We start from the raw sequence: 24,456 nt of genomic DNA, 5'->3' as shown, positions 1-24,456 counted from the left end.
CGATAATAAGATTTCTTGGCGGTATAAAGTGTATTTATCATGTTCAATTTTTCAAGTCGGCGGGGAAAAAAATGGACTGAGATTGCTGAAAATAGTCTGCTGGGCCAAGGAACTATGTGATGGGTCGGAATTAGGCCTGAAATTGTTTAAATATATGGTCTCACATGTGATGGGCCGGATTAGGCCTGAAATTTCTGACAACCACATATTTAATGTTTCATTCATTCTCAAATTGCACGTCCTAAAACCGAGTTCAGATCCAGTGAAGTAACTCAAATTGTTGGATTTTAGATCAGGACCGTGCGATTCGAATCCTTTTCTGTTCCCTGCACGACTTACTTGCTGTGGCTGATGCTGTCATGTGGCCGTGCGTTGTCATCGTCATCGTCATCACACTCATCCTTTTTCTGTTCCCTGCACGACGAACCTGTAGACGTCGGAGCGGTGAAGCGGCCATACTACGTACTGCGATGAGTTGTATGTTGTTAGCGAACGGGAAACGGTTCATAGTATAAGCAACAAGTGCCATATCATATATGATAGCTTAATTTATTTTGGAAGAGAACCCCCCCATATTCATGACCCCTGATGATGTTTTTCCAGGCCTTGTTATCAAGATTACGCAAATTAACAAACAACAATTGCAAGAACTAACTAATTAATTAGAGGGGTTTTTTTTATTAATTAATTTAAAAGTGAATAGATTTTAATTACTTATTTACTATTTGCATTTCCGATGTTAATTCCCTTTTGGTTTTCTATTTACTTGTTGTTTTATTCTTTTATTTGTTAATGTAGAAAGTAAGAAGTAACTAAATTCCTCCGACTTATCTAATGATATATATAGCTCTTCATTTCTTGTTTATTAATTTTTAATTTAATTACGGGCGTACACAAATTTTTTTTTTTAATATACGATACAATGGAAGATGGATATGATAATTGATAAAAAAAAAATCGTTAATTTAATGGGTAAAAGACGGGTAAGAATTTTTCATTAGAGCATCAAATAAGAATACTAATTTTGTATGTTATTATAGAACAATTAATAAATATCAAATTATGTATGATAATATTTTCCTAATTCCTATAATTTATATTATTTTTATCATTATGAATAGATTGATCTATATAATATTTACATAATTTTTATTTAGTATATTAAGAAGTCAAAATTATACAATCATTATATTTACTTTTTAATTAATAATGCTTGACAATATTAATTTATATATAACATCTTATTTAATTTATAATTAGTATTGTGGAAATAATGAAATCATAAATTATAATGCATATATGGAGTAGAACTAGGGTGTTCTTAAGTTCACCAAGTCTATTGGTGAACTCAAGTCTAAAACCCATCAAATCGGCTTCAAATGACGAATCCGAACCTTTGAGACCCGCCTACCTTACGAGTGATGCGTCTACATGTGAAAATTTTAAACATTCAAATTAATTTAGTATAAAGTCAAGCGGTCAAAATTAGAAACTTAATAAATTAGTTTTGATGTATTCATTTTTTGAACATTTTTTGACCGCTTGACTTTATACTAAATTAATTCGAATGTTTAAAATTTTCACATGTAGACGCATCACTCGTAAGGTGGATTTTTTTTAAAAATAGAATTAGTTTTAAAACTTTCAACAAAACAAGCTCCATTTACTCGTTTTTTAGAAAAATAGCCTCCACCGATCCTAGAGATCGGTGGAGCAAAATAATTGAAATTTGGAGCAATTTTTCCACCTGCCACATTGACACGCACGAAAGGCCACACAAAAACCCTCCACCGATCCACAGGATCGGTGTAGAGAGAAAAATTCAGATTTTCTGTGGCTTTCCTTTCCTGGATGCGAAAATGGGTCAAAATTAGCTCCACTGATCCCTAGAATCAGTGTAGCTATGAATTTATTAACTTTCTAATTTTGACCGATTGACTTTATACTAAATTAATTCGAATGTTTAAAATTTTCACATGTAGACACATCACTCGTAAGGAAGGCGAGTTAATTTTAACGGTTAAGATTCGTTATTTGAAACTGATTTGATGGATTTTAGATTTGAGTTCACCAAGAGACTTGGTAAACTTAAGAACACCCTAGTAGAGGTGCTATCGGGTCGGGTCGGGTCCGGATATCATTATATTTGGACCCGTACCCTAAAAGTGTTCGGGTCCAAATTTCGATCCATATACTTATCTGTTTCAATTCGGGTCGAGTCCGGATCCAGGTATCTATCTACCCGTAGATATTTCGGGTCCAGTCTTTCGGTTCCGGGTAAATATATACCCATAAGTCCATAACTTATTTGTAGATTATCGGGTCCGGTTCGGATACGGGGCGGTTCCGGATCCGGAGTGGGTATATGTCACAAAAAAATCAAGAGGATGGAGAGAAAATAACTTTTGAAAAAAAATATTGAAGAACAGATATAATTTTTAAAAAGTAAAATATTAGAGATGACGATTTCATTTTCTATGGTTCAAAAAATCTATGAATGAAATACTAATAATTTGTAGAAATGACATATCAATGAAAGCAATAAATTTTCATTATTATGCAGAGGATATCAAGACAAATATTGAAGCATGTATCCATAATAATAAATTTTATTTAAAAAATTAATGCAGCTGTTATAGAAGGAATAAATTTGGCATCCATCTATGTGTATAAACATATCGAATATGCCATTGCATTATATTTTCTCATATTCAAAAAAGTACTGGACTCACCACGGCTTATGCAAAAATTAATATGCAAAGTTATATTTTTATATATTAATAGTTATTAATATATGTTTTATCGGGTATTTACACGGGTATCGGATCGGGTTCGGTTATGGGTCGGATAATTAAATGAAACCCATATCCTACCCATTACAGTATCGGTTCCGGTTCGGATCCGGATCGGATATTAAATTATTAATTTTGTAACCATACCCATAATTTAACCGATTCGGTTCCGGATCAGATCCGGGTAATCGGGTAAAAGTAGCACCTCTACACCCTAGTAGATTTTTCCATTTTGTGAGTTTTAAATCCATAATATCTCAAATCAAATTCATGTACTTTTGACACTAGACTAAAGATGCAAAGTTTTTTTTTTATATACGAATGTGAAAGCATACAGTTTTTTTATGCATGAATCTCGAAACATATAAATATAAATGATTGAATTGTGAATTTGGGAGATTTCAGCAGATTTGTTTGTTTCTGTAACGAACCAGTCCGGCCCAAAGCAAAGCAAACCGGAACTGGGGTGATCCTGTCAAACTTAGATTGAATTTTGCCTAAAAGAAAAACTGATGGGCCGATCGATGTTATAAGAAGTAATTAAATCCGTAGCTATCCCATTATTTATGATTTGAGAAAGAAAGAAAGAAAAAAAGTAAAAGAAACCTTTTTAAGCTTAATACTGTTCTGTTCATATAAACTGGGCCCATAATTCTTTTCAAAGCCCTTTTAAGTCTCAAATTAATTAATTATATAGCAACACGATGTGGAATAGTACAAAACCTACTACTAGTGTCGTATATATGTTTAAAGGAGACAATTTGCCTGAGGACATATTTTTTCCACCTGTCAATTCAAATTAACAATCATTTGCCATGTCTTAATTAGCTTTGGAATCATTTGGATTCTCTTTTTTACTTGATAATTTCTGTCTTTGTTCGAATGGGGTTCCAGAACTTTTTTAAGACTTCATCTACACCATTCAATTAATCACAACTGCTTTCTTCTTATCATTTTTTTTTTAATAGTTAACCACTAGGGCTGCCAAAAATGCTCCTGGTTCGATTGTCATTCGCACCTGATTCGTTCGCTAAATAGCTCATTTGTTACTGGACGAACTAGGACTTAATTAACAAGTTCAAGCTGAAGTCTAGCATACACGGTGAGCTAGACATTAATTTATAATTTGTGTTCATTTTATATTATCCAACTCAGTTCAACTCAGTCAAAAAAAATATTGTACAATGATTATGTCATGTCTTAATTAGCTTGCAATTATTTGGATTCTGTTTTTTACTTGTTTCTGTCTCTCTTCCAATGTGGTCCCAAAACTTTTTTAAGACTTGACCGTACACCATTCAATTAATCACCACTGCTTTCTTTTTCTTCTTATTATTTTTCTAATATAGTTAACCACTAGGGCTGGTAAAAATGTTTGTGGCTCGATCGTGACTCACAGCTGATTCATTCACTATTAGCTTAATTGTTACTGGCCGGACGAGCTAGGATCTAATTTGCTCGCCACTAACTCAATTCAAAATTAACGAGTTCAAGCTGAGGTCTAGCTTGCTCGTCGGTTTACGAGCTAGCTCGGCTAGACATTAATTTGTGAATTTGTGTGCATTTTATACTGTCAAGCTCAGTTCAAAAAGTTTGTAGAATTCTTTTTTCTTAAAACAATGTCCAATAAACTAGCTCGATTCAGCTCGTGACAATTTCAAACTAAGATTTCAACTTAGACCTCTAAATTAAATCAACTCACTGTGACTCAGACGAACCAGGTCGTGATGAGTTTGAGCTGGACCCAGCTCATAATAACGAGCCAGCTCGTTGCCACCCCTGGTCCACCTATTTTTTTTAAAGTATTTTCATATTATTAAATATTAGTTACGTGTAATGAGCCAACTAATTAGTTCACCATCTTTAATTCCGATTCTGAAGCTAGTGATTGAAAAAGAAAAGTAAAAAAAAAAAAAAAAATTAAACCAGATCATCAATTAAATTTTTAGTGAGATGTAGCTTTAAAAAGGAAAGAACAAAAAAACCAATATATATCGATAATAAAAAATGCTAAACTGAATAACGGCTAATTAAGCTAGATTAATTGGCACTATCCTTCAATTAAGTTTTAAAACTTTTAATTCATACTTACGTTGATTTTGTATAATATTTTCTATTACAATAAATGCTACAATTTGTTGTTTTACTACGTTATCAATCTATTATAGTCTTGTTGCATGAAAACTTATATAGTTTTTTACTATTAATGTGGATCTATAATTCATTAATTCTTATTCTTATTATTATTATTATTATTATTATTATTATTATTATTATTATTATTATTATTATTATTATTATTATTATTATTATTATTATGTGTGTATATGTATTATTATTGCTATTAATGCGGATATGTAATTCTTAAATGACATATAATAAAATCAGCAATGATTATTGTGGGTCTGCATTCTTAAATAACATTTTAAAAATGAAAAAAAATATTAGAACTAATAAGAAAATTGAGTATATGAAAATCAAATAAAAGAGGTTTATGAAAGTTTTGAAAAAGAATAGAAAAATAATGAAATCTACACATAGTGAGTACATGTCTAAATAAATTTAGTCTTCTATACATAAAAATAAAATAAAAAATATGCACAGAATAAGAAAAAGCAGACTGTTTAATTGAAGAGCTGATATTAAATTTGAAATCTCATCTTTTAATCACAACCGTTAATGAATTACAATATATATATCCACGTGCTAAATATAGTATAAGAATGGAGATGAGGCACATAAAATGTGACTTAAGGCAGTCATTTTCGCCAAAGTTTTTGGCCACTAGCTAGCTAGCTAGATATATATGTATGATGTGTTAAGATAAGAATGGATCGAATTGAGCTCGGACCCAGAGAGATTTTCATGTCGATATTCGGTATATATATATGCATGTTTAATTATATTTTAGAACATCTTGTCAAAATTAAATAATGTACATTTTTTTTTATTGTCTAGCTAGAATCTAGATTGATAGGAATATTGATCGATCATGAGCTCGCGAAAGCGCATAGAGATGAATATATTCCTAAACAAAGTTTAAATACTGTTTATGCTGAGAACCAATAATTAATATTTGAGAATTAATTGGTATGTTGCACACTTTTGATCAAATTGTATAAATAATTAATATTTTATAATATGCATGGTTAGTATTATGCACAACTAAGCAGACAATATGTACATCGCATAAGCGGGATATTGATATTCGAATAGTATATGTGGATGCCTTTTTTTTTTTTTTTTTTAAATATTTAGAACTTACGAACTAAATAGATTATTTAAAATAAAAATTAATGATGAAAACACTGCAACTAGGTGTGGCAGCAGGGAACTAGCTTGCTAGGGATTCATACATAATGTTCGAGGAGTACCCCAAAAATCTTACTGAGCTAAACATGATTTTCAACATTCAAACAATTGACTTGAACCGTTTAACATAATTTTCATTTAAAAATATACTCGGAGATAAAACTTTATATATTTTTTTAAGTACTATGTTTTTTACCTAGCTAGAGAAAGAATAGTACAAAAAAAAAAATCTAAAAAAAAATGTGAAATCTGATCTTCAAGTAAATTTCATATGAAGATGGTTGTATTAATTAGCTCTTGACTTATTTGTAGGCTTAGAAAGCTTAATAGAAGAAAGTTTTACATGAAGACAATTATAATTATTATATGAAATGGACTGAAGGGGATGGTTCCGTCGTATCTAATTCCGTCCGTTAACAATTGAATTTTTTGCTTTTGTCAGTATATATATATAATGCTAGGCTTGATTCCGAAAGATGATACATTTGGAGCTGTACGTATTAATATCCACAATTTACAAAGTCGGTTTATTTTTGGAGCGGTACGTATTAATGTCCATAATTTACAAAGTGGGTCATTTTAAGAGGAGGGTTGTCTTCATTTTTTTTGTCCCCATTATATTTTTATTTTTAAAACGTTAATAATTCAAAATTTAAATTATAAATGTCAAAATAAAACTGTTAAATGTGATTTATGTTATTTTTTCTATATACTCATAAAAATTTATCACATTTAAATTTTGTTTTTATGTGAATCAATAAGTTGAAAATTCACTGTCTAGAAATTATCTACATTAGTACGTTTTTCAAGTTCTTGATTATAACAAAAAACAAAATTGAAATGTTATAATTGTTTACATGTGCATAGATAAAATGACGTAAATCATATCCAACGGTTTTATTTTGACTTGTAAAGTTTAAAATTTGGAGTTATTCAAATGTTTAGAAATGGAGGCATTTGAACTTGGAGACCAAATACGTAAAGTTTTAAATTTTGAGTTATTCAAATGTTTAAAAATAGAGGCATTTGAACTTAGAAATTTTGAGTTATTCAGATGGAGGCATTTTAAGTTATCCAAAAACGTAAATCAATTAAAAACTCAAGGCTTACAAAAACTCAAGGCTTACTTGTTTAAATACATATATTATACATATATTATACATAGATTATTAAAATATACTTAGAGATCAAATTTTACATATTTTGGATTTTTTTTTACTATTTATTAAGCTGGTTTGAAAACCGCTGTTTCAATGCTGCAGAAATTTACTGAAAACAACAGTTTTCAAACCAGCTTAATAAATAGTAAAAAAATCCAAAAAAATATAAAATTTGGTCTCCAAGTAGATTTTAATATAGATTACACATCTAACGGTTTGAATTTGTTGTTTGAACATCACAAAATAAGATATAGCCCCGACAGCACTTGGCTGAAATGCTACCGGCAGCAATTTAGCCGGACTCTGTATATACATATACATATATTATATATATATTATAAAAAAATAAGTTTATAAAAAAAACCCAAACCGTGGATATTTTCCACGGTTTCGACTTTTAATTCCGGACCATGGAAAAAATTCACGTTTTGGTTATTTTTATAATTTCGCCTAAATCATGGTTATTTTTAATAAAGTATTTATGAAAATGAATATTTTTAAAAAACTCGGAATGATAGAGTTGTCAAATTTTAGTTAAGGATTTCTTATCTACTGACTACTGTCAAAGGAGCAATGAGATAGATAAATCATATTTTAAACATGGATTAATATTAGCTCAAAAGTAAAAAAAAAAAAAATTTAAATCAAATTAAAGTAACATTTTTAAAAATCAATATGTAATTTTAACCATTTGATTATTGCATAGATATATTAATTTGTGCAGTCATGCTATTATTTTTAGGGCAGAAAATGAGGAACTAAATTTGGGGAAAGCCAATTGCCCAAAAAAGAATAAAAAATTGGCGAAGGGCCCAAAGTCCAACATCTCAGGAGAGTATTTGGATTGGAAGTAGCCGTTACACTGTGTCAATGTATGTGGCGTGTCACTGATAGATTGGAATGTCAAAACTATCCAAATTTTTTTAAAAAGTACATTGGGCTATCGCCCTATTAATATTTTATTTATATTAAGTTTGTAATTAATGGATGATGTATAAATGACTCCTTGGGTAGAATCATGAATATGTAGGAAATACAGCTAACATGCAAAAACAATAAGAAACAAAAAAATGAACATAAAACAATGTCGGTTTTGTACTCTGTATTGATTCCCCACCAATAAAATATTATAGCTAGCCTCCACTCCTATCTACATTATTGTTTCTATATTAGTTATGCCTCAATTAAAAAAAAAAAATATTTATAGCTCATCACATATGGGTGAAAACTGAAAACAGATAGGATGACAGTGGTAAAACTATATTTGTATTCGTTTTTTAGCTTTCAGATATAAGAAACAAATATTTATGGCTCATCACATATGGGTGAAACAGACATGATGATAGTGGTAAAATTGTATGTGTATTCGTTTCTTTAGCTTTCATATACAGTAGAGATGGAATCAGATATTTATTAAAAGATATATATATATAAATATTATTAAAAATATTAAAATTCATAATATTTATAATGGTGAATAATATTAATTTTTTCATAATATATATTAAACTATATGATATATATACACTATTCATATACAAATAAGTACAATTAAGAACTATATATATACTCGTATCTACATGCAGGGGCGGATCCAGTAAGAACCAGGGAGGGTAATATGCTTACCTGGGTTTTGAATTTTTATGGAGATTTATAAGTCCGGATCAACTTTACTTCCCCTCGGTATTTTATTAATTTGCCCTTCTTTTTAATTATGATTTGTAATTTGGGTTAATTTAGAGTTAACATTAGAATAAATTTCATAAATTATGATTGATAATTAGGATTAAAAGTTAAAACATTGAAAACTTAAAAATATCATAAATATTGAAATTTATAAGTTGAAGTATCTTTTTATATAGTATCTGATTAGTGATAAAAATGCTAAATTTGTTTGTCGGCATAAACATCCGTATTTAATTTTGTATACATATGGAATATTATCCGCTCCATTTTCACCCCTACCGGCTACCAGTCATGAGACGATGGGATCAATGATCAATTAATCCAAACCCGCAGTCCGCAGACAGTCTACAGCAAACAAAAAAGGGTGCTGTAGCTGGGGTCATATGGGACTATGGGTATGGCCTGATGTGTTTGGCGCTTGGTATGAGTGCCATTGCGCGGGCCTAACAACATAACTAACTTCTAAACACACTGTCCTAGACTCCTAGCTAGCGTCGTTGACGTTGTGTGTCTATCAATCAAGGTGCAAATTCCAAAGGGAGGCACAGTACGTTTTTTATTCGTCCGATTTATTTAAGATTCGTGTACAATTCAGATCTCAGAAAATCTTACTGACGGAAAGTTCTTCCGTCCGTACGTCGTGCAGTGCGTGTACGACGTGATTGATAAATATATCAGTATTATATATATACTATAATATAGAAAGAAGATAAGTTCCAGACTTCCAGTCCAAGTGTTTGTTCCTATTCTATTTTTATTTTTTGTCTCCCAATTCAGCTCCAGTCTCTAGCCCCGGGAAAATTGGATGCCAACAATAATTAAGTTTCCAATTGAAAAAAAATATATAATATAATATATCATCATTGGATTGGTAGGAGGCATGTCAATGTCATACTCGTATATATATATGCTGCTCATTGATCTGTAACAAACATTGCATGATCCCCGGGCTAAGTGAAAGTATTTTTTTTTTTGAGATGAAGGACGGAGAAGCAACTATGGCTAAAACAGAAAATAATTATTATCAAGTAGAAAAACACGCCACATCTAAATATGCAGCTATATGTATTATTTAATAAATGCTAAAAATAAAAGACAACAAATTAAACTATCAGAGCCTTCAAGGAGGGTTGTAACTCAAATTAGATCAACTAAATTTTATATCATCCATTCATCCATTATTCCATTGCTATTATTGCTGCTTCTTCCTCCTTTTTGTTTCCACAAATTTTCAATCATGCATGTATATAGTTGCCTTGCGTTTACGACTACATTCCAAGTCTAAAAAATCGATAATCTCATGAATATAAAAAAATAGTATGATTTATGTATTTCATGTTTATGTAATTTCTTTTTAAAAAAGAAAACGAAGTGTATTGCTTCAATTTAATATGAGATTTGATTTAGTTTTTACATGTTTTACCAAATTGAACCTCAGTAATTTTTTTTTAATGGTTAGTGGAAACTTTTAACTCCGCCTGTGTAGTTCCTGCACAGTCTGTCCCAAGCCAGGATAAAGGAGGAGGGTTCGTGATAGGCTTGGCGAGCCAGCGGTAAAAAACCAGCCATTCTCTTATGAAATGAAACCCAAGGAGTCGGCTTCGGACAGGAGCGCATGGAAGCTAGCGATCCACGTACCAAAACCAGTACTAAGTCATGGTTCTGGTACGTGGATTGCTAGCTTCCACGCGCTCCTGTCCGAAGCCGACTCCTTAGCTATATTCCACTCCTTTAAAGAGACTTGAAGGAGTGGAATATAACTAAGGAGTCGGCTTTGGACATGAGCGCGTGGAAGCTAGCGATCCACGTACCAGAACCATGACCTAGTGCTGGTTAGGGATTATTTAGAGATAGTATTATAGGTCTTAGGTCATAGGAGTAGGAAGTTGGAGTCTAGGATGTAAGCTTAGGACTTTGACCTCTACGATTAGATAGAATATAGTTAATATTAGTATTAGCATTATTATTATCACTTTCACTTTCACTTTTATTTTCATTACTTATCTTTATTGTTTGATTGTGATTGTGTTTCATTTCTAGCCTACCCCAACTCGTTTGGGACTAAAGGCTTTGTTGTTGTTGTTGGTTAGTGGAAACTTTTCACTAAGATATATTGATATAAGAAAATATATACATGTTTGTTACTTGGATCAAATGATCCTTGCAACTATTTCTAGATTTAAAAATAGCTCATCTCCTAAAAAGATCTTATAATAAAATTAAAAACGTCCCCATAATACCTGTCACCTCTCTTACTATCATTCCTAACTAAATAGCATCCAGTTATGTACATCGGTTGATGCGTCATTAATTAGTATATGCTCCATCTTCCTTTTCTAGGTGAAGGTTATTCTGTTTCTTTTCTTCCATAATGCCTATGAGCCTGCTGCCCATGTCACGTCCCAGCGCTGTTTATTCTGACCCGTCAATTTTTGCATGCCATCACACCATATCTCAGCCGGACTATTTCCCCCCAACATTGGTAGGCTTTGTTGCGCGCATAGGCCTATCCAGAAGTTTATAGTGTAAGGGCATGTGCTCATTATGTGGTCACAAGTCTCACCTTGACTGTTATTACATAGCACACATCCCTGTGTTACCGTACATCCTTGAATTGTCAGTACTTCTTGGGTTCGCTTCAGAGATAATGACGGTGTCATCTGCAAATTGTATGATTTTTGGCGAGATGTGCATGATCGGAGGCATCGCTTGCTCTGTATTCTGCATGAATATGGTCAATCAATCGGCAACAATGATGAATAACATCAGCGATAATGGATCTTCTTGCCGTAGTCTGCGCCCATGGGGAAATGGATCCCTGAGCAATCCATTTACTATGATTGTCGAGGTTGCCGATTGAACCTCAATAATTGAAGTAAGTAATTATTCTATTATATCAATTTTGTGTTTAATTAATAAAATGTAGAAATCCACGAAATCGGGTTGCCTAAAAGAATACAGATTAAATGATTTTAAAATTTGATTGGTTAGGGTTTAGAATTTAGAATTTAATTAGGATTTAGTGTTACACCAAAAAGGTATAGTTCTAAGTTTCAGTACAACAAGATGTACATTTTTATCCCTAAATACACTTTTGGTTCATATTGCAAGTATACAATTCTATCCCGTAGTATATTATTGGGTATCGATCCACAGAGAGTATGGTTAAAAGCTAGGTTTTATACTTTGTCAATTAATTTCAGAAAATGAAAGAAAGTAAAGTACAATAAAGTAAATGGGGGAGTTTGTTTTAATTAAATCTAAATTTGAGTTCAATACCCAAAGAAAGGAATTTAAAACAATAACAACAAATAAAATAAAAGTTGATTTGCTTTCTAGTTGAGGAGATCTAGGAGTATTCGGTCTACAATCCATTGATAATTTCATTTATTCGGTATTTGTTTAAGTTCATGTATGATTTGATAAGGTTTCTAACCTAATATGTCATGAAGGGTCACTTTCGTGAATTAATAACGTGTCTAAGTAATTCGGACTTCACGATTAGGTCCTTCACCCTAGCTACCTAGACCATAAGCTCTTGTTAGTCTCTCCTCTCCTCAAATATTGATATTTCACGATAAAGTCCATCATACCAATATCCGATTCGATTTGAGATGTCCTAATTAGGGTTTGGCTTCACGGTTAGGTCCTTCACCAAGTTCCTAATCTTAATTTTTGTAGTTTCGGCTTAGATTACAAATTGGTTAGATCCTAATCCAAACCTAGGGTATTTGCATTCATAATTTGGTACTATCCTATTGATCCGAGTCAATTTTGGTTCTTTCGAATCCAAAACGGGATAACTACAATTCAAGCACTAATTATGTAATTAACACAAATGATAAATCACAGAAATTAACAATCAAATCCCATAAAACAATCATAACAAAAACAAATATCTGAATAAAATAAAATTAAACAAGTTTATGCATTGACCTAGACCCCTAGAGAGAGATCTACTCCCTCATGGAGAGATCCATTACAAAAATTGGCAAAAATAAGAATAAATGAAATAAAAAAATAATTACATCATTTCTTGGATCAAAACCCTCAATCTTGTCGACTTCTTCCTCGAATCGCCTTCTTCTCCCTCCTAGAAAAGCTTTCATTGGCTGCTGAATTTTACGCTAAGTGTGTGTTTCCTTGGAAATGGACATGCACTAAGGAGGAAAAAGAGAGCTGAGAGTTGTGTTTTTTCTTGAATGGGAATTAACCCCCCCTCATTTTTATAGCCAAAGACTATGCCCAATCAAGAGGCATAGTTGTGGGGTGAGTGGGGTTAGTGAGTGTTATTTTTGGATTGTTTCTCATGCTGCCTTGTCCAAGTTTAGCTGTAAAAATGCGTCCTTGGTGCGCCAGAAATAAAAAAACTGTCAAAAACGCATATATTCTGGCTGTCTGCGGGTCCAGGCGGATGCTACGACTCCAAGTTTCCTTTTTTAGATTCTTAGGTTGTAGATCTTCTCGTTAGCTTTCCAAAAAGTTGTAATATGTCCAAAACGGAGTTACGAGTCAAAAGTTATGACTATTTTAAGTTCAGGCTCCAATTCTGCGTTTTGCTACAATGTGGCCAGGCCACCCACACTGGGCTCGGATTTTCCCTGTGCGACCAGACTTCGGCCGCATCGAAATCTGTGCGTCCGCACGGATTTTGATGAACAACTTATTATACCTTTTTTAAATTGGCGCGCATCTAGAAATCCATCTAAGTACTTAGTGCGGTCGTATCGCAAACCGTGCGTCCGTACTGGGCATTGTTCTTCGTTTTTCTTTATTTTCTGCAAATTAAAATCAAACTAACGCAGTAACTTGATCCTAGGTGTATTATATTCACTTTATATTCAAAATACAAGATATTTGATGTTATTTTGTGATAAAAATCAGATCGAATGTGTATATAATTTAGACCTATCATTTAGTTTATATAGAATATATTTATCCTTATTATATATACTTGTCTAACTGAAGGGACTTTAATTATGAAAAGATGAATTGATGTTGATTATTGTTGGGACCCGTGAAACAAAATGGGAGGTGATGTCGTTATACTAGTCAAAGGATGAATAATAATTATATTTTGGCCAGATTAAGCTTTGGCTCAAATGTTTGATAAACATGTGACCCCAACTTCAACATTTTTTTTTCCAACTTAATAATGTATGACTGGATTCAAATGCTTCACCTGTTTCATGTCTCATTGTATTATATTATATATATATATTTTTTAAAATTCGAACTGTCAATTTGAACCGTTAAGCATGATTTCCATATTAAAAATTGCTTGGAGAACAAAATTTATATTTTTCGAAATTTTTTTTACTATCTCTTAAAATAGATACAAAATCACTATTTCTGGACCAATTACCATCTAAAAACGATGATTTTGTATTTATCGAAATTAGTAGTAAAAAGTTTCCAAAATGTATAAAATTTGATGTCCAAACATATTTTAATATGGATAAAATGTTGAGCTGTTCGAATTGACAGTTTAAATTTTGAAAATTGAAATATAGAATATAAGGCACAATAAAACATGAAAGTATAATGTATATATTTTTGACATTAATTTCTTGATTAATTTAAGCTGTCAGAGGCGGAGGTAGTAACACCAAATGGGGGTCAATTGACCCTTATTTATTTTCTAAATTTATTTATGTATATGTGATTTTATGTATAATTTAGATCAAAATATTATGAATACTGTAAAATTAACTCTCCATTTTATGTATAATTTAGATCAAAACATTTTATATGATTGATCTCTATTCACATTTGACATCTATATATATTTCAAAGTTCTGACTCCACCCCTAACTGTCAGTATATGAGTATATATCTAGTCACCTCACCTCTCAAGTCGAGTATATATATATATACTAGTATCATACCCGTGCGTTGCAACGGGGATATATTATAAGAAACAAATATATCAATGAAAATAATAATTATCTAAAAATTAAGACACATGTTAATAGAAAATTTATATGATTTTGTATTTTTAATTAATTTTAATCGTGATCTCTAATAACAATTTGATGATGTGATGATTCTTTATTTTTAAGTACCAATAATATCAAATAATAGCTCAATTCGAATCTAATATCAAATATCATACAACAATTCAATATCGACATATAATATGATATAAAAAAAACATAAATAAAAAGTGTTATCATGTGTATGTATAGGATATATATATACACACATATTATAAGAGAAATATATACTTATACACACGTTCCAATTTTGTATTCTTCTTCTTTTTTTTTGTTTCTAATTTAGAATACACACACATTGATATATTATATACTAAAAATATATTTTAAATTGTCCACACCAATATGTATAGAAACAAAGAAAGATAAATAAGGAAATAAAAAAAATGATTTACATTATGATCCGTATAGAAACGAAGAAGTAAGGAAACAAAGAAATAAGAAAATGAAATGTGGAGTCTTCTCAATTGAAGATGAGAAATAAATAAACAAAGAAATAAGAAAATGAATAAATATATCGCTAAATTTCAAAATTTGTTCGATTTTAATTATAACATATCGTGTGGCAGCACATGTGGTGAGTATGCTTTTAACTAAATTTAGACTTTTATACATAAAATATATGCATTTAATCAAAAGAAGACAAATTATGTAATTGGAAAGCTGAGATCAAATCCGAAGTTTTATCTTTCAATCGTAGCCGTTGGCGGATCGGACACCCAACGTGCTTAATAATAGAATGGAGATGTTAATTTTTGGAGCCCACAGATGAAAAACATATTAATTGTGCTCGATCTGCTCATCATTAAAATAACTTCCAATGTGGACTTATTTGAATGCGGTGATCGGTCCCTATCTATCATGTTATATTTAATAAATTATTTTTCCTCGTTTGGCAGAAAGCTTGGTCAAGACATAGATCTCTTAATTAGATTATATACATTATTTATTTTGTTATTAGATGCTACCTCTGCTCCTCTGCTGTTTTATCTGTATACACAACTCTCCTATATTTGGTAATCAAATGATAGCAATCAAGCATTTATTTATATATATATATATATATATATATATATATATATAGAGAGAGAGAGAGAGAGATGGGCTACGGTGAGTTGTGAAGTAAAGCGACTATTTTACTTCACGCTCATATTTTGCAATTTTAAAGTTCAAAATGTCGATCCGAACTGTTCATCTTGTTCTCCATATTGAAATGTGCTTGGAGACCAAATTTTACATTTTTTTGAATTTTTTACTATTTATTAAGCAATTTTGAAAGTCGCTGATCTGATGGTCCAGAAAATTTTACTGTTTTTTACTGTTCACAGCAAAACAGCAATTTTCAAAAATGCTTAATAAATAGTAAAAAAAATTCAAAAAAATGTAAAATTTGGTCTCCAAGCACATTTCAATATGGATTAAACATCTAACGGTTCAGATCGGTCGTTTGAACTTTCAAAATAAAAATACGGCGTGAAATAGAAACGCGTTTTACTTCGCAACTCACCGTAGCCTAACTCTATATATATATATTTTGTCTATTTACTTTTATTAAATCAAAATCAATGTGGATATATCTTGATTGGATTGAGCTGTCAAGTTTACAATAAATTATTATAAAATCAAGGATTATGTACCATTTCGGACAAAGCAGAATCATCACGCTCTCAGTGGAAACTATATATGTGCAAGAAGCAACAAAATAAACGACACAGCAAATTAAGGTCGTCCAGACAGGGGTCCTCTCCGGAAATAAATCTGCTACGATCCTAAGGGATTGTAGGGTCCTACGATTTCAAATCCAACCTTTCATTTTTTAAGTATTACGAATCTCCATAAAAGTTGTTTTTTATGCACGAATCTTATAACAAATAAAAGGTTGGATTTGGAATCGTAGGACCCTACAATTCCTTTTAGGATCGTAGCAGATTTATTTCCGGTCCTCTCCTCGTCAAAGCATTCCACGGAGCAATCCAGCAGATAGATCGAGACCGTCCGCTCTGATCAATTTTGCATTCCACGACACGTGAGGAGCAGGAATCAATACCAGCCGTAGGATCCGAGCCTACGTGGCCCCGTGCTTTTTGGGAATTTGCAATCTCTGAGATATCTCATATTTTGCGTGACTTTTTGGAAAATGTTAGCCGTTGCAATACGTTCTGCTCGAAACTCAAAGCTCAAATAATACTGGCCCCCTACGTCACCCCCGAATAGGCACCGGCCACGTCGGTCACGCAAAATATGAGATATCTCAGAGGATATGCACTCACTTATTGGCAATAAAATAAAATAAAAGAAAGGCGGGGTTTCCTTTTTCATGCTCCAAAAAGTGGCATCGAATATCCTACGACATATTCGCTTCTGAGTTGCTCGAGAATCTATACAGCAAATGCCTACCTCTACATTCTTTATTATTTCTGCGGTCACAAAATCCCTCTCCTCCACGCTTTGTAGTCTGTAGTCTGTTTCATTGAGCTGATGACTGATGAGCTCTCTCAAGTCTCAATGTGGAGTGTGGACCACCAGTTGTCAGTCTCCACGTGGATAGGGATGCCATGTATTTTTTATTTCATTTGAGGTGGCTTAATTTCTTGCTAAATAACTATTTCAAATTTCAATTATAGAGGAGAGGACAGAGCCTATAAATAGATAGGCGGAGCCGCAGAGACCTCACAAGAGACTGTGAGGACAAATCTTCTTCTGTCTTCCTTCTCATTTCTCGTGCGCTGCCGCTGATCGAGTTTCGTTACAATAATGCTTTTGTCGTTTTTACGGAGATAGATTTTAATTTCATTAATGTCCAATTATGCTAGCTGTCCTTCTTTTTTCTTATAAGCAAACGAAAACCTAGCTAATGCAGGTGTGTTTTTCTTCACGTCCTAATTTCTGCTTGTTGATGGTCATCTAAATTTGATCAAGAGGAATTAATCTCAGTGCCACCATCGTCTCTCCAGGTATTAATTGTCCCATTTTCTCTCAATTTTATTTTCCTTCTTTTTCATAAATTATAATTTGGACATGTTGGTTAATTCCTCTTTGTTTGTTTGATGTATGAGAGGTATCTTGATTCCAAATAGCATATTAATTCTTCCAAAATTTGGAACCTCAAAATGGGGTGGTTCATGGTGCAAAATTAGGATAAATCTAGCTAGAGGAATGTGCTATGATCTCTTTTTGTTTATCCAAATATAAGTACATCTAACATTTGTTTTGTAACCTTATAAGTTAACCCCAATTCAGATTACATCAACATCTTTATAAACATTTATACATTTCAATGAAAATTCAATACAGAAACAATTACAAAGCCTTCTAAATACATCTCATTTTATGGTATAAGAGTCTTACGCAAATGCCAGGGCACCTGAACCACCACCTCCTCCACTGTTTATCTAATACAGTTGTATGAAAAGCAAAACCAATTCTACTTGGATCCAAGATTACCCAAACCTGCTAAAAGCTCAAATTCAAATGACTCAAATCCAAAAACAGATTTAAACCCCATGAAACCCAAATCCAATGATTTGAAATCAAAGACGGCTAGAATCCGAGATGACTCGTATCCCAACATGACCTGACCTGCAATAAATGATCAATGTAACCCAAATCTAGTGATTCTTCAATCCAGTGACCTCAAGGCGCAATTGATATGTATGTAATCAGCTTAAATATATAGACTAATCCTGGTCTAAGTGTTAACCAATTGGCATGGCATGCCGTCCCAATTAACCAAAAGCCTGATGACTGACCTGCAGTGCTGACCAGCTATTCTGTGACTTGTAGCAGCACGGACCTGATTATTTGCATCTTGAAAGTTGAAACAACCGTAATACAGTTAGCCTGTAACCTGAAGCAATCTAGACTCGATTAATTGGCACATTCCAATTGATCAAAATCAGAATAAATTGCCACCCAAATCAACCCAGACCCAAGTTTGATAGGTACCCTAGGACTTGACTCGAAGCCAAAATGACCCGATCCAAACCCAACTTTATTGTCCAATTACCACCTCTAGTTTGTATGTGTCACATGCATATGATAGATATATTGGAGGAATGTATCTACAAAAGCCAATTAATGTATAATAGCAAGTTAAACTGGACTAGCTCTCTTGCTATTGCCTTTTATTGGCAGTTGTAACAGTTGTAACAGACTCCTTAAAGAGTTAGTTAGATCAAGCACTCTTGTATCAAACTGAGTTAGTGGTTAGTCAACAGACTTTAAGTGATTGATCTGTAAGCAAGTAAGCATCCTTATATAAGGAGATGTAATCCGTGTGAATTGAAATAAGAATGAAAGATCATTTCTTCAAATCTCTCTCTGTCTCTTACCAGTAAATAATCATCTCTATTACCTTTTCATAGTTTCTGGCACTGGTGGTACTATAATATTCATAGAATTGACTATTTTTTTATATGTATTGTTTTGATATTTGCAAGTTATAAAGATTCCCTATTACTATGCAAGTAATTAGCTGTCATTACCAATTTTTCTCTCTTTTATTTTCTGACAGTCTCTTTTCTGTGCTAGATTTGTAATTTCTCATTTAGTGATCAAGATGGTTAATTTTGGGAAGAAGTTGAAGGAAGAACAGGTGGAAGAATGGAAAGTGTATGGACTTCTTTTTCCCGTTTTCCTTTTTCCTCTGTTAAATAAACTTGTTAAATGAATTAGCATCGCTTTGGCACATTTTTCTTGAACTTTTCCATCCATGCAATTGTAGATACTACATTAACTACAAGTCAATGAAGAAGAAGGTCAAACAGTATGTTCAGCAAAATCGCATAGATGGAAAAGATCGTCAGCAAGTTTTAAAGGAATTCTCAAGAATGCTTGACGATGAGGTTTTAATTAATTCTTACAACCACTTTTTCTCATAAATTGAACCCAACAAAATCAAATAGCAACTTTTCTTCCCAAATTTTATACAGATAGAGAAGGTGGTACTATTTATTCTGGAGGAACAAGGCCGCCTTGCAAGCCAAATCCAAGAACTGGAGTCGCAACGTGATGCCATTTTAGAAACATCTGACGTATCAGAAGTAAGCAAGCTGAAGGAGTCTTACAGGGAAGTCGGCCGTGACCTTCTCAAGCTTCTTCGATTTGTTGATATGAATGCCACAGGCATTAGAAAAATTCTGAAGAAATTTGACAAACGGTTTCGTTATAAGTTCACAGATTATTATGTGGGCACTAGGTCAAACCATCCCTACTCTCAGCTTCAACAGGTCTTCAAGCAAGTGGTATATATGTTTAATCTATTGAAAGTTTGCTGTTTACTTGTTTCACTCACATTTTTTGTAAGAGTTTTAATAAAACTACTTTATTTGCTTTATATACGCAAAGGGCATTGGGGCAGTTGTTGGGGCCTTATCTCGCAACCTTGCATTTCTTCAAGATCATGAAGGCAGCTATTTGTCTATCTATGATCATCCAACTGCCCTTGTGAAGGTTTTGATTCTCTCTTTCATCCAGATGCTATTAATTTGTCTATAATTAATGTAATTTCTGTGGCCCCATCACAGAGACAAAAGCAAATATATGCCTCAAGTCTTACAATATATGTATGTATTTCTTTTATTACATGCAGGATCCAGTGATAGAACAAATAAATGCATCAGTGAGCAAGCTAAATCACTCGACAAACTTTTTAGAATTCTTGGGGCAACACGCGCTGATAGTCCCGGAAGACGCGATCATACTGTGCCCAACTGAAGAGCAATTAGTAGATGATGACGAAACGTATCACTTCATGTCCCTTCTGCTTAACTTGGTAAACACTTTCCTATACATGGTGAACACATACATCATCGTGCCAACTGCGGATGACTACTCAGTGAGCCTCGGTGCTGCTGCCACAGTTTGTGGTGTCATCATTGGGTCAATGGCAGTGGCTCAAGTTTTCTCATCAGTCTACTTTAGTGCATGGTCTAACAAGTCATACTTCAGACCCCTTGTTTTCAGCAGCATTATGCTTTTTATGGGCAACTTATTGTATGCTTTAGCTTATGACCTAAATTCTTTATCACTACTTCTCTTTGGTCGCCTCCTCTGTGGGTAAGCATGCATGCAGTTGATTTAACTATTCATATAAAGTCACAAGTACTTACTATTGAATATTTAATTCATGCATACTAATTGCATGCAGGTTGGGTTCAGCTAGAGCTGTGAATCGCCGTTACATCAGCGATTGCGTGCCTCTCAAAATTAGGCTTCAGGCATCTGCAGGCTTTGTCAGTGCGAGTGCACTGGGAATGGCATGTGGACCTGCTCTGGCAGGCTTACTCCAGATCAAGTTCAAGATCTATTCTCTGACTTTTAACCAAAACACTCTGCCTGGTTGGATCATGGCAGTCGGATGGCTGCTCTACTTGATCTGGTTATGGATTTCTTTCAGAGAACCTGCTCGTGATAATCAAGGAGATCATGACAACGCATCACAAAATAACAGTACAAGTATGATCCTCTCTCTGTTGTTCTGCATGCATACGATTTTGTATTAAATTGGAATTTGACACTTAATTTGTTGAACTCAAAATAGGCCATGAGGGACATAATACTGATATAGAAAACGGTCTCAACCAGCAGTTGCTATTGGATGCAAAAGAGAGAGATGATGAAGAAGACATAGAGGAGTGTGATGATTGTGAAGAGACATCGTCTAATGATTCACGGAAGCCTGTAAGCTCTATTGGTGAGGCTTACCGATTGCTCACTCCTTCTGTAAAGGTTCGCTCAAATTATTCTTTTTTTTTTCATTTTAGAAGAATTTCTCTTTTGATATTTTCATGTTATTTTGCTGACCTTAATTACCAATTTTAACTCGGTACTTTTTCATTATTTTGTATCATATATAGGCACAACTACTGATTTATTTCATGTTGAAATATGCAATGGAGATCCTCCTATCTGAGTCGAGTGTGGTCACCACTTATTATTTTAAGTGGTCAACAAGCACAGTAGCCCTTTTTCTAGCTATACTTGGGCTGACTGTTTTACCAGTCAATGTTATAGTAGGAAGTTACGTTACTCGACTTTTTGAAGACAGGTAAAATCTTTGTGCCATGCCATGTTAATTAATTTTCTCAGTTTCTTCAAAGGACTAGGCAAATTTCTAACTGGAGCATCATTGCTGTAGGCAAATATTACTGGGATCAGAAATATTGGTCCTGATTGGTATACTCCTGAGCTTTAAGTTCACAAGTCATTACTCGGTGCCACAGTATATCATCTCCGCTTTAATTACTTTTGTAGCAGCTGAAGTTCTAGAAGGTACTTTACCTTTATATTTGTTTTCTAAAATAGCAATACTAATTCACATTTGTTGATTGCAATATATAATATAGCCATGTTAACTGTCATTAATTTGTTAACTTCTTGTAGGGGTCAACCTCTCCCTGCTATCACGGGTAATGTCATCCCGTCTAGCTCAGGGAACATTCAATGGAGGGTTGCTGTCTACTGAGGCTGGTACACTTGCTCGAGTAGTAGCTGATGCCACTATTACATTAGCCGGTTATTTAGGCCAAAGCTTGCTTCTAAATGTCACCCTTCTGCCTTCTTTATTTATTTGCATCGTCTCCATTATTGCAACCTTGTGCACTTTTAATACTCTATATTGATAATCTATCTAGTGTTATGCTGTCAGCTTGCATATCTACTGTGTAGTCTGAATTTCCATGTCAAATAAAACTAGCTAGCTCCTTTGGGTGCATGCCTCAATATGTAGATATTCAACAGCTAGTTGTGTATAACTAGAGGATAAAAAGTAGCCAGATGCAAATTAATGTTTGTAGGACTAAACTTGCTACAAGATAGAAATATTTTACATACTCTTTCATTATGTTGTTTGTTCCTATATTTTCTTTCCCTTATGTTAATGTTTATTCTACCTTCCTGAAAGAAATTATATTCTCTACAATTTATGCCTCAATTTTCGGTGGGTGCTATTTGGTACCAAAACCAACATTCTGTTCTTGTAAGCTGAATCACAGCCTTAATGGAATAAATTAATAGAATGTAGCTAGGTTGCTTCATGATCACATTATATTATATCCCCAAATACAATTTGGTAAATCACAAGTAATTAATTTAACATTTGAGATGTGATAATTAACAATAGACAGTAACATATTTGGCTGGTTGCTTGCTTACGTGCTTTTCAGAAATTTTGGGTCATATGATTACAGGTTAAACACCGTAGCCCCTGACCCGTCCATTGCGCACATTCTATTTTTTTTATACATACACAAGTTCTTTTTGTCACGTTACGATAATTTAGGAACTGTCAATGTGGCAATTGCAAAATAGGTCCTATCTAACGTGACCAAAAGTACTTCAAATGGACTGCTATACTTAGAGAACAAAATGAAAGAAAGAGAAAACAATTAAAAATAGAACAAGAACACGATTAACCGTCACATTTATTCTCTGTGGTATTGGCAATTATAATTTAGCCATTCAGTTTCCTCACCTTTATGATAAATTCACACACTTTTTTGAAATAATTTTACTATTTGTTTAATTTTTTTGAAAATAACTGTTTTCACAATGATTTTAAAAAAAAATTAAACAAATAGTAAAAAATTTAAAAGAAAATGTAAAATGTCTTCTCTAAATATATTTTTAATGTCGAGATTATGTTGAAAGTTTCGAATTGACTTTTTAAACTTTGAAAAATAAAAAAATGAGCAGGAAGTGAAACCTCTTTACTTCTCAAATCACCGTAACACAACACACTCTCTCTCTCTTCATATGATTGACCCCATTCATGTCCTCTTTGAAAATTAAGGAGGATAATGGTCAAATATATATTTTTTTAATTAGTTTTAGATATATTTAATATATTGCAAAGTTATAATGAGTAAATATGTTATCAATCAAATATGGATATGACCCTTATTTTTCCTAATCAAAAAAATAATAATGAGTAAATATGTGAGTTTTTCATATTTTAAAGGGTAAATATGATATTACAAATTTTTGAGGGAGAATACGTAATATTAAAGTTTTCAGGTAGATATGTGAAATTTTCCAAAATATTATTGGCTCTAAGAAAATTTTATATGATTAACCCCTTAATTATATATAGTTCACCATTTCAAAATAATTGCTAATTTAGTGTTGTAAATAAGCCGAGTTTGAGAGAGTTACTCCTACTCGTGTTCAACTCATTTAGTTAATGAGCGAGTTAATTCAAGTTAGAATGACAATAACGAGTTGTAGACGTGACTCGAGTTCAACTCATTACCAACTCAAGTTGGCTCAAAATTTGATCAATTGAAACCGGTTATTGAGATTGATTTCCTTGGAAACCGGATACTCTAGCGCTGCTATTGGTCTTTCAGAATAGACGGTTCTTTCAATCACATAATTAAGAAGAAAATGAGACGGCACAGCTGTAATTTCCTGCCTTCTTTATATACACTTTTGTTGTTTAGTCATTCTATTCTATGTACTCCAAATTTGAATTACCAATCAAGCAAGTCGCATAAGAAGAGTGTACATAAA

General features: G+C 32.8%; 1 protein-coding gene across 1 annotated transcript; it reads left to right on the top strand.

Annotated features, from left to right (window-relative positions):
- The first annotated feature begins 17,759 nt into the window (after window positions 1–17,759).
- On the top strand, window positions 17,760–22,804 carry LOC144571434 (SPX domain-containing membrane protein OsI_17046-like). The gene is made up of 11 exons (XM_078320721.1): window positions 17,760–17,900; window positions 19,477–19,557; window positions 19,670–19,790; window positions 19,878–20,189; window positions 20,293–20,397; window positions 20,537–21,003; window positions 21,095–21,402; window positions 21,488–21,675; window positions 21,804–21,994; window positions 22,085–22,218; window positions 22,330–22,804. The coding sequence occupies exons 2-11, from the start codon at window positions 19,505–19,507 to the stop codon at window positions 22,566–22,568; spliced, it is 2,118 nt and encodes a 705-aa protein (XP_078176847.1). The 5' UTR covers window positions 17,760–17,900; window positions 19,477–19,504; the 3' UTR covers window positions 22,569–22,804.
- The last annotated feature ends 1,652 nt before the right edge of the window (window positions 22,805–24,456 follow it).

The sequence above is a fragment of the Carex rostrata genome, chromosome 2, assembly GCF_964058835.1.
Source record: "Carex rostrata chromosome 2, lpCarRost1.2, whole genome shotgun sequence".
NCBI lineage: Eukaryota > Viridiplantae > Streptophyta > Magnoliopsida > Poales > Cyperaceae > Carex > Carex rostrata.
The sequence above is the reverse complement of the archived record's forward strand: the minus strand, read 5'-3'. Positions and strand labels throughout refer to the sequence as shown.

Excerpts from the sequence above, each read along its gene's own strand:
- LOC144571434 (XM_078320721.1), top strand. The coding sequence starts at position 19,505 with ATGGTTAATTTTGGGAAGAAGTTGAAGGAAGAACAGGTGGAAGAATGG. Across the intron at positions 19,791-19,877 it reads CAAGAATGCTTGACGATGAG|ATAGAGAAGGTGGTACTATT; the intron begins GTTTTAATTAAT and ends AATTTTATACAG. Across the intron at positions 21,403-21,487 it reads ATCACAAAATAACAGTACAA|GCCATGAGGGACATAATACT; the intron begins GTATGATCCTCT and ends AACTCAAAATAG.